Source organism: Eptesicus fuscus, chromosome 1 (assembly GCF_027574615.1).
Source record: "Eptesicus fuscus isolate TK198812 chromosome 1, DD_ASM_mEF_20220401, whole genome shotgun sequence".
Classification (NCBI taxonomy): Eukaryota; Metazoa; Chordata; class Mammalia; order Chiroptera; family Vespertilionidae; genus Eptesicus; species Eptesicus fuscus.
In genome coordinates, this window is record NC_072473.1 from 689,772 (window position 1) to 702,500 (window position 12,729).

General features: G+C 54.1%; 1 protein-coding gene across 1 annotated transcript in view; it reads right to left on the bottom strand.

Annotated features, from left to right (window-relative positions):
• Positions 1–4,562: 4,562 nt before the first annotated feature.
• Positions 4,563–12,729, bottom strand: part of DHRSX (dehydrogenase/reductase X-linked) — a 39,638-nt gene continuing 31,471 nt past the window's right edge. The window contains exons 5-7 of the mRNA XM_054720239.1: positions 12,141–12,348; positions 7,497–7,704; positions 4,563–5,139 (exon numbers count right to left, since the gene is read on the bottom strand). Coding sequence (XP_054576214.1) covers positions 4,936–5,139; positions 7,497–7,704; positions 12,141–12,348 — 620 coding nt within the window. The 3' untranslated portion in view covers positions 4,563–4,935. The remainder of the gene's footprint in view (positions 5,140–7,496; positions 7,705–12,140; positions 12,349–12,729) is intronic.

Consider the following 12,729-nt stretch of genomic DNA (forward strand, 5'->3'; position numbering starts at 1 on the left):
TGCATGGGTGGGGTCCGGCCAGCCTGGCCAGGGGGAGGGGACGTGGGCGGTTGGCCGGCCTGCCTGCTGGTCGAACTCCCGGTCGAGGGGACCATTTGCATATTCGCCTTTTATTCTATAGGACGGACACGGAGCGGCCAGAGGAGGATGCGTCCAGAGATCACCCTCATCTGGCCGCTCCGTGTATTTCTTATTTCTGTGAGTCCTCAGCTAAGGGTATTTTCCATTGATTTTCAGAGAGAGAGAGAGATCACCATCACCACTATCACCGCCTTCTCCACCATCACCACGACTCCCATCAGCAGCGTTTTCATCGCCGTCCTCCTCGTGATCCATGATCACCACCATCTTCGTCATCAGCCTCCTCCTCCTCCTCCTCCACCTCCTCCTCCACCTCCTCCTCCTCTTCCTCCTCCACCTCCTCCTCCTCTTCCTCCTCCACCTCCTCCTCCTCCTCTACCTCCTCCTCTTCCTCCTCCTCTTCCTCCTCCACCTCCTCCTCCTCCTCTTCCTCCTCCACCTCCTCCTCCTCCTCCACCTCCTCCTCTTCCTCCTCCTCTTCCTCCACCTCCTCCTCCTCCTCCTCTTCCTCCTCCACCTCCTCCTCTTCCTCCTCTTCCTCCTCCACCTCCTCCTCTTTCTCCTCCTCCACCTCTTCCTCTTCCTCCTCCACCTCCTCTTCCTCCTCCTCCTCTTCCTCCTCCACCTCCTCCTCCTCCTCTTCCACCTCCTCCTCTTCCTCCTCCACCTCCTCCTCTTCCTCTTCCCCCTCCTCCACCTCCTCCTCCTCCTCCTCTTCCTCCTCCACCTCCTCCTCCTCCTCCTCCACCTCCTCCTCTTCCACCTCCTCCTCTCCTCCTCTCCTCCTCCTCTTCCTCCACCTCCTCCTCCTCCTCCTCCTCTTCTTCCTCCTTCTCCTCCACCTCCTCCTCCTCCTCCTCCTCATCCTCCTCCTCCTCCTCCACCTCCTCCTCCTCCTCCACCTCCTCCTCCTCCTCCTCCTCCTTTTCCTCCTCCTCTTCCTCCTGCCTCCTCCTCCTCCTCCACATCCTCCTCTTCCTCCTCCTCCTCTTCCTCTTCCTCCTCCACCTCCTCCTCCTCCACCTCCTCCTCCTCCTCCTCCTCATCCCTGAGCATCCGACCCCCACGGGGTGAGTCCGCCGAGCGCCCGCTGGGATTCTGAGAGGCCACCCTGGCCGGGAAGGACGGTTCCCGCCTCGTTCCCTCTCTTCCTCATCCCTGAAAGCCACTGATGTGACTAATGCCTTTTTGGGGGGCACGGGGGGAAGGAGGGGGGCTCTGGAGCATCCTCGGTGGCCTAGACACAAGGAGCAGCGAGGAGCCAACCTCCTCCTGGGACCGCCTCCGAGGGGACGACGACACACCGGCCGGGCCGGGGCCTCCGGAGGACGTTCCGTTCCCGCGCACGCGTCCATCCAGCCGTCACTCCGGGGCCCCCGGGGGGAAATGCATGAAGGGAGCCTGAACGGGGACGTGGCCTCTTCCTCTCCCTTCAGCTTCCCGTCAGCGTCTCCCTGGAGGCAGCTCCTGTCCTGAACCGGTTTGGAGCTCAGAAAACGCTCATTTCTGTCACTTTCGCCCTTCTCGGGAGAAAAAGTAAAATAAAATAAAATAATAAAATAAAATAAAATTAAATTAAATTAAACAAAATATAGAATTAAATATAATATTAAATAAATAAAATGAAAATTGAATTAAAATAAAATAAAATATAAAATAAAATTAAATATGAAATAAAATAAAATAAAAATTAAATTAAATTAAAATAAATAAAATTAAATAAAAATAAAATAAAATAAAAATATAAATTAAAATAAAATAAAAATAAAATAATAAAATAAAATATAATAAAATAAAATTAAATATGAAATGAAATAAATAAAATTAAATTAAAATAAAATAAAAAAATAAAAATAAAATTAAATAAATAAAATAAAATAAAAATATAATAAATAAAATAAAATATAAAATTAAAATAAATAAAATAAAAATAAAATATAAAATTAAATAAAATATAAAATTAAATAAATATGAAATTAAATAAAATTAAATAAATAAAATTAAATAAAAAATTAAATTAAATAAATAAAATAAAAATTAAATTAAAATTAAATTAAAAATAAAATAAAATAAATGAAATAAAATAAAATAAAAATAACAGAAGTAAGACAAGAGCCATCTGGAAGTGAACCCACGCACGTGGCCCCGTGGACTCATTTGGAAATAGTGGCTTTGGCCAGGGGGTGTGTGATTGTGAGATTGAACTCAGAAATGTCAGAGAAGTCCCCCCTCTCCCCCCCAATAAAAAGCTGTGCTGGAGAAATACCCTAGGGGAAAAAAAGGTAGAAGAAAAAATGGAAAACAATACTGTTTAGCCCGGCCGGCATGGCTCAGTGGTTGAGCGTCGACCTAGGAACCAAGAGGTCAGGGTTCGATTCCCGGTCAAGGGCACAGGCCCGGGTTGTGGGCTCGATCCCCAGTAGGGGGCGTGCAGGAGGCAGCCGGTCCGTGATCCTCTCTCCTCATGGATGTTTCTCTCTCTCCCTCTCCATCTCCCTTCCTCTCTGAAACCCACAAAAATACATCCTAGATCAGTGGCCGGCAAACCGCGTCTCGCAAGCCACAGGCGGCTCTCTGGCCCCCGGAGGGTGGCTCTTCCACAAAACACCACGGCCCAGGCGCGTCCGTGTTGAAGACGTGGCGTTCGGAGACATTCACGTTTAAAAAATGTGGCTCTCCGAAGAGATGTCCATCGTCGTCCTGTTGGTATTTGGCTCCGTGGACTGAGGAGTTTGCCCACCGCTGTCCTATAGAATAAAAGGGTGATATGCAAATTGACCCTCACGGCGGATCGACGTGACGACCGCTCGACCAGTTGCCAGAAGCCGGGGGAGATGAGGGCCCTGATCACAGGCCGGGACTAGGGCCCATACGCGTGCACGGATTTCGTGCGTCGGGCCTCTAGTTATCGATGCTAATTAAAGGGTAATATGCAAATTGGTTGGGACGCCCTCACCCAATGCAATGACTGAATAGCAAGCTGCAGGGGGCCACCAGGCCGGCAGGGGGGGCAGTAAGGGGTGACCAGGCCGGCGGGGGGGGGGGCAGTGAGGGGTGACCAGACTGGCAGGGAGAGGGCAGTTGGGGGTGACCAGGCAGGCAGGTGAGCAGTTAGGAGCCCAGCGGTCCTGGATTGTGAGAGGGATTGTCCGACTGACGGTTTAGGCCCGCTCCCACAGGGATCGGGGCCTACACCGGCAGTCGGACGTCCCCCGAGGGGTCCCAGATTGCAGAGGGTGCAGGCTGGGCTGAGGGACGCCTCCCCCCCCCATGCATGAATTTCGTGCACCGGGCCTCTAGTTATCTATCTATATAAAAGCCTAAGTGACCGTCGCAGCTGAAACAGCTAAATGGACGACCTAAAAGGTTGCGTGGGGCGACCAGGCTGGCAGGGGGGTTAGTGAGGGGAGACCAGGCCAGCAGGGGGGGGCAGTGAGGTGTGACCAGGCAGGCGGGGGGGGGGGCAATTGGGCATGACCAGGCCAGTGAGGGTCGACTAGGCCGGAAGAGGGGGCAGTGAGGGGTGACCAGGCTGGCAGAGCAGGGCAGTGAGGGGTGGCCAGGCCATCAGGGGGGCAGTGAGGGGTGACCAGGCATGCGGGGGGGGGCAGTTGGGGCCGACCAGGCCAGTGAGGGGGCAGTGAGGGGTGTCCAGGCTGGCAGAGCAGGGCAGTTGGGGGCGACCAGGCCTGCAGGGGGTACAGTGAGGGTCTACCAGGCAGGCGGGAGGGCAGTGAGGGGCGTCCAGGCCATGTGGGGGGGGAGTTAGGGGTGATCAGGCTGGCAGGGGAGGGCAGTGAGGGGTGACCAGGCCGGTGGGGGGCGGGGCAGTTGGAGGTGACCAGGCAGGTAGGGGGGGCAGTGAGGGGTGGCCAGGCAGGCGGGGGGGCAGTTGGGGCCGACCAGGCCAGTGAGGGGGCAGTGAGGGGTGATCAGGCCAGCGGAGTGGGGCAGTGAGGGGCGTCCAGGTGGCAGAGCAGGGCAGTTGGGGGCGACCAGGCCTGCAGGGGGTACAGTGAGGGTCTACCAGGCAGGCGGGAGGGCAGTGAGGGGTGACCAGGCCAGTGAGGGGGCAGTGAGGGGCATCCAGGCCATGTGTGGGGGGGGAGTTAGGGGTGATCAGGCTGGCTGGGGAGGCAGTGAGGGGCGACCAGGCTGGTGGGGGCGGAGAGTTAGGGGTGACCAGGCCGGCGGGGGGCGGGGCAGTTGGAGGTGACCAAGCAGGTAGGGGGGGCAATGAGGGGCAACCAGGCAGGCAGGGGGGGGCAGTTGGGGCCGACCAGGCCAGCGAGGGGGCAGTGAGGGCCTGACCAGGCCAGCAGGGGGGGCAGTTAGGGGTGATCAGGCAGGCAGGCAGGCGAGCAGCTAGGAGCCAGTGGTCCCGGATTGTGAGAGGGTGCAGGCTGGGCTGAGGGACCCCCCCTTCCCCCCGTCTGTGCACGAATTTCATGCACCGGGCCTCTAGCTCCATGTACAAGACGTGTTCGTGATTGTCTCCCGGGGAACGTTGCTCCCCAAACCCCGCGTGTCCGCTCTGGGCCAGACAAACAGAACCAGCCACAGGGCCAGGAGGAAGAGTTCCGTCATTCATGGCACCCGGCACCGTTTGACACGTAATCATCACAAGATTGAAGGCAGGATCCCTCGGCTCGGGGGATCGGGGGGCGGGGGGCGGGGGGGGACCCCCAATGTGTCTCTGGTGGCGTGACTTCCCGCAAAGACACCCCCCTCCCTCATAAGCTTATGGGGAACAGAACCCCGAGATCGGGCGGGTGTCACACACGCAGCCCCGAGACCCCTGCCAGGCCCTGCCCCCCACAAAGTCCGTCGATGGGGGGTGGGCGGGGGGGGCAGCTACTCCGAGAGGGTGTCCCCGGTCCGGTCGCGGATGCCCGTCATCCGGCAGCTTCGGGCCCAGAGCTGGTGCTGCAGGCGTCGGTCGTAGGTGAGGGCCAGCGACCGGGTCTCCCTCTCGTTGTACAGGTAGCGCCCGCCCGCGCCCTCCAGCTCGGGGGCGACCGCGGCGTAGACGGAGGTCCAGGCGCCTTCGTCGGGGGTCTGTGGGGAGGAGGGAGGGAGAGCACGAACCATCAGCGCGCAGAGCAGAAACGGGGGGGCTCAGCTCACGTACCTGTCTGTCTGTCATCTATCTATCTATCATCTATCTATCAACTATCTATCTATCTATTATCTATCTGTCTATCTATCCGTCCATCCATCCACCCACCCATTCATCCATCCATCCATCCATCCATCCATCCATCTATCATCTATCTATCTATCTATGTATCTATCTATCATCTATCTATCTATCTATGTATCTATCTATCTATCTATATCTATCTATCTATCTATCTATCTATCTATCTATCTATCTATCCATCCATCCATCTATCATCTATCTATCTATTATCTATCTATCTATCTATCTATCTATCTATCTATCTGTCTATCTATCATCTATCCATCTATCCATCCACCCACCCATCCATCCATCCATCCATCCATCCATCCATCCATCCATCTATCATCTATATCTATATCATCTATCTATATCATCTATCTATCTATCTAATCTATCATCTATCTATATCTATCTATCATCTATCTATCTATCTACCTATCTATCTATCTATCTATCTATCTATCTATCTATCTCTATCATCTATCTATATCTATCTATCATCTATCTATCTATCTATCTATCTATTATCTATCTATCTATCTATCTATCTATCTATCTATCTATCTAATCTATCTATCTCTATCATCTATCCATCGGCTGCCTCCTGCACGCCCCCTACTGGGGATCTGAGGACATTTTTCCATTCATTTTTATTTATTTAATATTTTAAGGTATTTTTTTAATTGATTTCAGAGAGGAAGAGAGAGGGAGAGGGAGAGCGAGAGGGAGAGGGAGAGAGAGAGGGAGAGAAACATCCATGAGGAGAGAGAATCATGGACCGCCTGCCTCCTGCACGCCCCCTACTGGGGATCGAACCCACAACCCGGGCCTGTGCCCTTGACCGGGAATCGAACCCTGACCTCCTGGTTCCTAGGTTGATGCTCAACCACTGAGCCACGCCAGCCTGGCTGTTTGTTCATTTTGATAAGCAGATGCATATACAGAAAAATCGCTGATGGAGCCAGAGGGCCCATCAGGAGGTGCGAGGATAAGAAAGCTGTGGGATGCCTAGCTGGTGTGGCTCAGTGGGTAGAGCATCGGCCTGTGGACTCAAAGGTCCCGGGTTCGATTCCCAGTCAAGGGCACATGCCCGGGTTGTGGGCTCGATCCCCAGTAGGGGGCGTGCAGGAGGCAGCCGGTCCATGATTCCCTCTCATCATGGATGTTTCTCTCTCTCTCTCCCCCTCTCCCTTCCTCTCAATTAAAAATCTACCTAATAAAAGAGTAACATGCTAATTGATCGTACCTTTGTGACACCCACTAGCCAATCAGAAGTGAGTATGCAAATTAACCCAACAAAGATGGCAGGCTAATTTGCATACGCAGGCACCGAGCGGCCAGGGGCAGGGCGGGACGCAGGCGTTCCACACCACCCCAGCCACTCCGGGCTTCTGGGCAGTTGGGGGCAATCAAGCCTGCAGGGCAGGGCAGTTAGGGGTGACCAGGTCAGCAGAGGAGGGAAGTTGGGGGCGACTGAGCCTGCAGGGAAGGGCAGTTGGGAGGGACACAGGCCTGCAGGGGAGAGAAGTTGGGGGTGACCAGGCCTGCAGGAGGGGAGGTCAGTTAGGGGCAAACAGGCTGGCAGGGGAGCAGTTAGACATCGATCAGGCTGGCAGGGGAGTGGTTAGGGGGTGATCAGTCTGGCAGGCAGAAGTGGTTAGGGGGTGATCAGGCTGGCAGGCAGGCGAGCGGTTGGGAGCCAGCAGTTCCGGATTGTGAGAGGGATGTCCGACTGCCTGTTTAGGCCCGATCCTGGATGTCCTAACTGCCCTCCCCTGCAGCCTGGTCACCCCTAACTGCCCTCCCCTGGTAGGATTGGGCCTAAACGGGCAGTCGGACATCCCTCGAGGGGTCCCAGATTGGAGAAGGTGCAGGCTGGGCTGAGGGACACCCCCTAACCCCGTGCACAAATTTCGTGCACCGGGCCTCTAGTCTACACTCATAAAAGAGAAACATGCAAATTGACCGTCCCTCCGCTACGCCCACCAGCCAATCAGGGGCGAGTATGCAAATGAACCCAAACAAAGATGGCCGGTTCATTTGCATACGCAGGCAGGCGCGGAGCGAAGACTGAAGACAGCGCTGCAGCAGGGAGCGAGGCCTCAGAGACGTCGGGAGGGAGCGAGGCCGCGGCGACGTCGCTCGGGCCGCAGGGAGCCCCATTCCTGCAGGAATCTCCGCGCGTCGGGCCTCCCTCTCGCAAAGAAACGAAGACACGGCGGAGGCTCACCTTGAAGAACCACCGGCCGAACAGCTTCTTGACCAGACGGGTGCCCCAGAACACGTGCCTGTAGAGGTCCGTGTCGACCACGCCGGGGTCGGCCACGTTGGCCGTCACGTGGCTGCCCTGGGCGGCCAGCAGCGCCTGCAGGTGGTAGGTGAAGAGGACCAGGGCCAGCTTGCTCTGGGCGTAGGCCCCGTGCGGGGAGTAGCCGTCCCTACGGGGAGGAAAAGGGGGGAGGCCCTGTGGGACCGGATCCTGCCCACGTCCGGACGCTTCCCTCCGTCCCACATCCCGTTCCCCCGCCCCCGTGTCCACGGGCAACCGCCTCCTGCATTCCCCAGGGGCGTGTCCTGTCCTTTTAATCTTTTATTTTTAATACTAGAGGCCCGGTGCACGAAATGCAGACACTCGGGGGGGGGGGTTCTCTCAGCCCGGATGGCGAGAGGGCGCAGGCCAGGCCGAGGGACCTCACCGGTGCACGATCGGGGCCAGGGAGGGACGCGGGAGGTGGGCCAGCCGGGGAGGGACCGCGGGAGGGCTCCAGGGCGTGTCCGGCCCGTCTCGCTCAGTCCTGATCGGCCGGACCCCAGCAGCAAGCTCACCTACTGGTCAGAGCGTCTGCCCCCTGGTGGTCAGTGCACGTCATAGCGAGCGGTTGACCGGTCGACTGTCTGCCCCCTGGTGGTCAGTGCACGTCATAGCGAGCGGTTGAGCGGCCTTAGCATATCATTAGCATATGACGCTGTGATTGGTTGAACGGCCAACCGGTCGACCGGACACTTAGCATATTAGGTTTTTATTATATAGGATATTGTTATTGATTTTGGAGAGAGAGGAAGGGAGAGGGAGAGAGAGAGAGAAACATCCATGAGGAGAGAGAATCATGGACCGGCTGCCTCCCGCACGCCCCCTACTGGGGATGGAGCCCACAACCCGGGCGTGTGCCCTTGACCGGGAATCGAACCCTGACCTCCTGGTTCATTGGTCAACGGTTCACCACTGAGCCACGCCGGCCGGGCTGAGCCAATTTCTTAAAATCAATTTCTCACTCTCTCTCTCTCTCTCCATCTCACTATCTCTATCATTGTCTCTCTCACATATACATATACCAGTATATTCTACATTTTTATATATATAGTACATATATATATATATACTGTATATACTGTGTATATATATATGTGTATGTATGTGTGTATATATATGTATATATATCTATATCTATATTTATCTATATCTATATATAGATATATATATATATATATATATATATGTATGCATATTAATTATATGGATGTATAATATAGTGAATCATGTATAGCTTTTTTTTTCCCCCGTCTCCCCAATCTACAATTTATATTTTATTTGTTCTCTTAATCCTCCCCCGAGGACATTTTTCCATCGATGTTTTAGAGAGAGAGCGGAAGAGAGAGGGAGAGACGGAGAGAAACATCGATGTGAGAGAGAGACCCATCGATGGGTGGCCTCCTGCACGCGCCCCAAGACCAGGGCCCGGGGCCGGGGAGGAGCCTGCTACCGAGATATGTGGAATCCATGGCCAGGAATCGAACCCGGGACCCTCCAGTCCGCAGGCCGACGCTCTATCCACTGAGCCACACCGGCCAGGGCTCCCATTGATTTTTTTAGAAACAGTGGGAGAGGAGAGAGAGAGAGAGAGAGAGAGAAGAGAGAGAGAGAGAGAGAGAATCATCAATGTGAGAGAGAGACATTGAGGGCTGTAGCTCTAACCAGTGAGCAACACCATCCACGGACTAGGATTCTTTTTATTTTCTTTTTTTTTTAAACAAAGCCACTCATTGCCCTGACCGGTGTGGCTCAGTGGATAGAGCGCCGGCCTGCGGACGGAAGGGTCCCGGGTTCGATTCCCGGTCAAGGGCATGGACCTTGGTTGCGGGCACATCCCCAGTGGGGGGCGTGCAGGAGGCAGCTGATGGATGTTTCTCTCTCATCATCGATGTTTCTGACTCTCTCTCCCTCTCCCTTCCTCTCTGTAAAAAATCGATAAAATATATTTAGAAAATAAAAATAAAAATAAACAAAGCCACTCACTCCGTCATAAGCCCATTTGTCCGATGACCCACTTTTTTTTTTTTTCTCCCCTCCAGTTGGAACCCATCCCAGCAGAGGGAGGTTCGAAAAGATGCCCAGATCTCTGGCCCCGGGTCCCGACTCTGAGATTTATGCTTTTCCAAGACGGCTCGACGCCCACGCCAGCCGGTCCGTCTGCCAAAGCCACAGGCATTACAACTGCTGTTGGCGAGCCGAGAGCCAACTCTTATTTTTTAATTTATTTTTATTTTTTTGGTTAATCCTCACCTGAGGATATGTTTCCCATTGCTTTTCTTTTTCTTATTTTTATTCTTTAAATTTTATTTTTTATTTTTTTTATAAAAAATATATATTTTATTGATTTTTTTGCAGAGAAGAAGGGAGAGGGAGAGAGAGTTAGAAACATCCATGATGAGAGAGAAACATCGATCATCTGCCTCCTGCACGCCCCCCACTGGGGATGAGCCCGCAACCAAGGTCCATGCCCTTGACCGGAATCGAACCCGGGACCCCTCAGTCCGCAGGCCGACGCTCTGTCCACTGAGCCACACCGGTTAGGACCCACCTCATTCTTTTCTATTTGTTTAATCCTCACATGAGGATATATTTTCCATGCTTTTCTTTAAAAAAAATAATTTTTTAGTTTTATTTATTTTTGAATAGTTTTATTTTATATTATTTTTTAAATACATTTTTATTTTTTATTTCAGAGAGGAAGGGAGAGGGAGAGAGAGAGAGAGAAACATCCATGAGGAGAGAGAATCACGGATCGGCGGCCTCCTGCACGCCCCCTACTGGGGGTGGAGCCCACAACCGGGGCATGTGCCCTTGACCGGGAGTCGAACCCGGGACCCTTCAGTCCGCAGGCCGACGCTCTATCCACTGAGCCACACCAGCTGGGGTCCAACTCTTTCTTTTTCATTTGTTTGATCCTCACATGAGGATATATTTTCCATTGCTTTTCTATAAAACAATTTTTTTACATTTTTAATTATTTTTTTAATATTTTTATTTTATATCATTTTTTAAACGCATTTTCATTGATTTCAGAGAGAAGAAGGGAGAGCGGGGAGAGAGCTTGAGACATCAATGGACCGGCTGCCTCCTGCACGCCCCCTACTGGGGGATGGAGCCCGCAACCCCGGGCATGTGCCCTTGACCGGGAATCGAACCCGTGACCTCCTGGTTCCTAGGTCGACGCTCACCACTGAGCCACCTTGGCCGGGGAACAGGTGAATGAATTCTTAAGCGATTCTGCCGTCCCATTTCCTGGGCTGTGGGGGCGATGGCCCGGCAGCTCTCGGGAAGACTCCAAAGCAAAGCCTATTCTTCAACGCCCGCCGAGTGTGAAATGATGGTGATTATCGATTATTGTTATTTATTTTCAATTAGACTCTCTGGGATGGATGAACCGGCCGCTGTGGGCAAATGAGCTTCAACGTGGGATTGGAAAAAAAAAAAAAAAAAAGCAAGCCATCAGCAGATGCGGTCGCTATAATGATCGCCCAGGAGACGGGTTCGATGAAAAAAGGGGTGGGGCGCCCTGGCTGGCGTGGCTCAGTGGTTAGAGCGCCCGCCCACGGGCCACGGGGTCGTGGGTTCGAATTCCCCGTGAAAGGGCACGTGCCTGGGCTGCAGGTTCGATCCCCGCTCCCGGCCAGAGTGCGTGCAGGGGGGGGGAGCCACGGATTGGGGTGTGTCTCTCTCACATCGATGTTTCTCTCTCTCTCTCTCTCTCTTTTCTTTCTCCTCCACTCACTCTAAAAAGTAACGGAGCCCTGGCCGGTGTGGCTCAGTGGATAGAGCGTCGGCCTGCGGACTGAAGGGTCCTGGGTTCGATTCCCGGTCAAGGGCACATGCCCGGGTTACGGGCCTCGATCCCCCAGTAGGGGGCGTGCAGGAGGCAGCCGGTCCGTGATTCTCTCTCATCATGGATGTTTCTCTCTCTCTCTCTCTCGCTCTCCCTTCCTCTCCGAAATCAATAAAAATATACTTAAAAAAATAAATAAAAATAGCCCTGGCCGGTGTTGCTCAGTGGATAGAGCGTCAGCCTGTGGACTGAAGGGTCCCGGGTTCGATTCCCAGTCAAGGGCACATGCCCCGGGTTGCAGGCTCGATCCCCAGTAGGGGGCGTGAAGGAGGCAGCCGATCCGTGATTCTCTCTCATCGCCGATGTTTCTCTCTCTCTCACTCTCCCTTCCTCTCCGAAATCAATAAAAATATACTTAAAAAATAAATAAAAATAGTCCTGGCCGGTGTGGCTCAGTGGATAGAGCATCGGCCTGCGGACGGAAGGGTCCCGGGTTCGATTCCCGGTCAAGGGCATGGACCTTGGTTGCGGGCACATCCCCAGTGGGGGGCGTGCAGGAGGCGGCTGATCGATGTTTCTCTCTCATCGATGTTTCTGAGTCTCTGTCCCTCTCCCTTCCTCTCTGTAGAAAATCAATAAAATATCTTTTTTAAAAAAGAAAGTTCGCGATGCGAGAATGATCATTGATCTGGTGGGGAGGGCGCTGCCTGGCGTGTCCGAGCGCCTGGAGGAGCGGGTGACCTTGAACCAGACGCCTCGCTGTCACCCACCTGCTCTGAAGGTCGTCCAGGGCCAGCTCGCCGACGTAGTGCGTGGCCGAGGACAGGGTCACGACCCTGGCCTCGCGCCCGGGGCGTCCCGACCGCCTCAGCGTGTCCAGGAGCAGGTTGGTGAGCAGGAAGTGCCCCAGGTAGTTCAGGCCGAAGTGTTCCTCGAACCCGTCCTCCGTCTCCCTCTGCGGCACCATCATCACGCCGGCTGGGGACACAGGGGATGGGGGGCGGGGGGGAGCGTGAGAGGAGAGACGGGGCGGGGAAGGCCTGTCCCACACGGGGGCGGCCACAGCCCTGGGTTTCAGGAGAACAAGACGGACGCTGGCCCTGGGGACACCTGCTTCATCTGGAAGGTCGCCCGGAAGGACGTCCGGTCTAATTAGCATCTGGAAGGTCGCCCGGAAGGACGTCCGGTCTAATTAGCATCTGGAAGGTCGCCCGGAAGGACGTCCGGTCTAATTAGCATCAGAAAGGTCGCCCGGAAGGACGTCCGGTCTAATTAGCATCCGGAAGGTCGCCCGGAAGGACGTCCGGTCTAATTAGCATCTGGAAGGTCGCCCGGAAGGACATCCGGTCTAATTAGCAT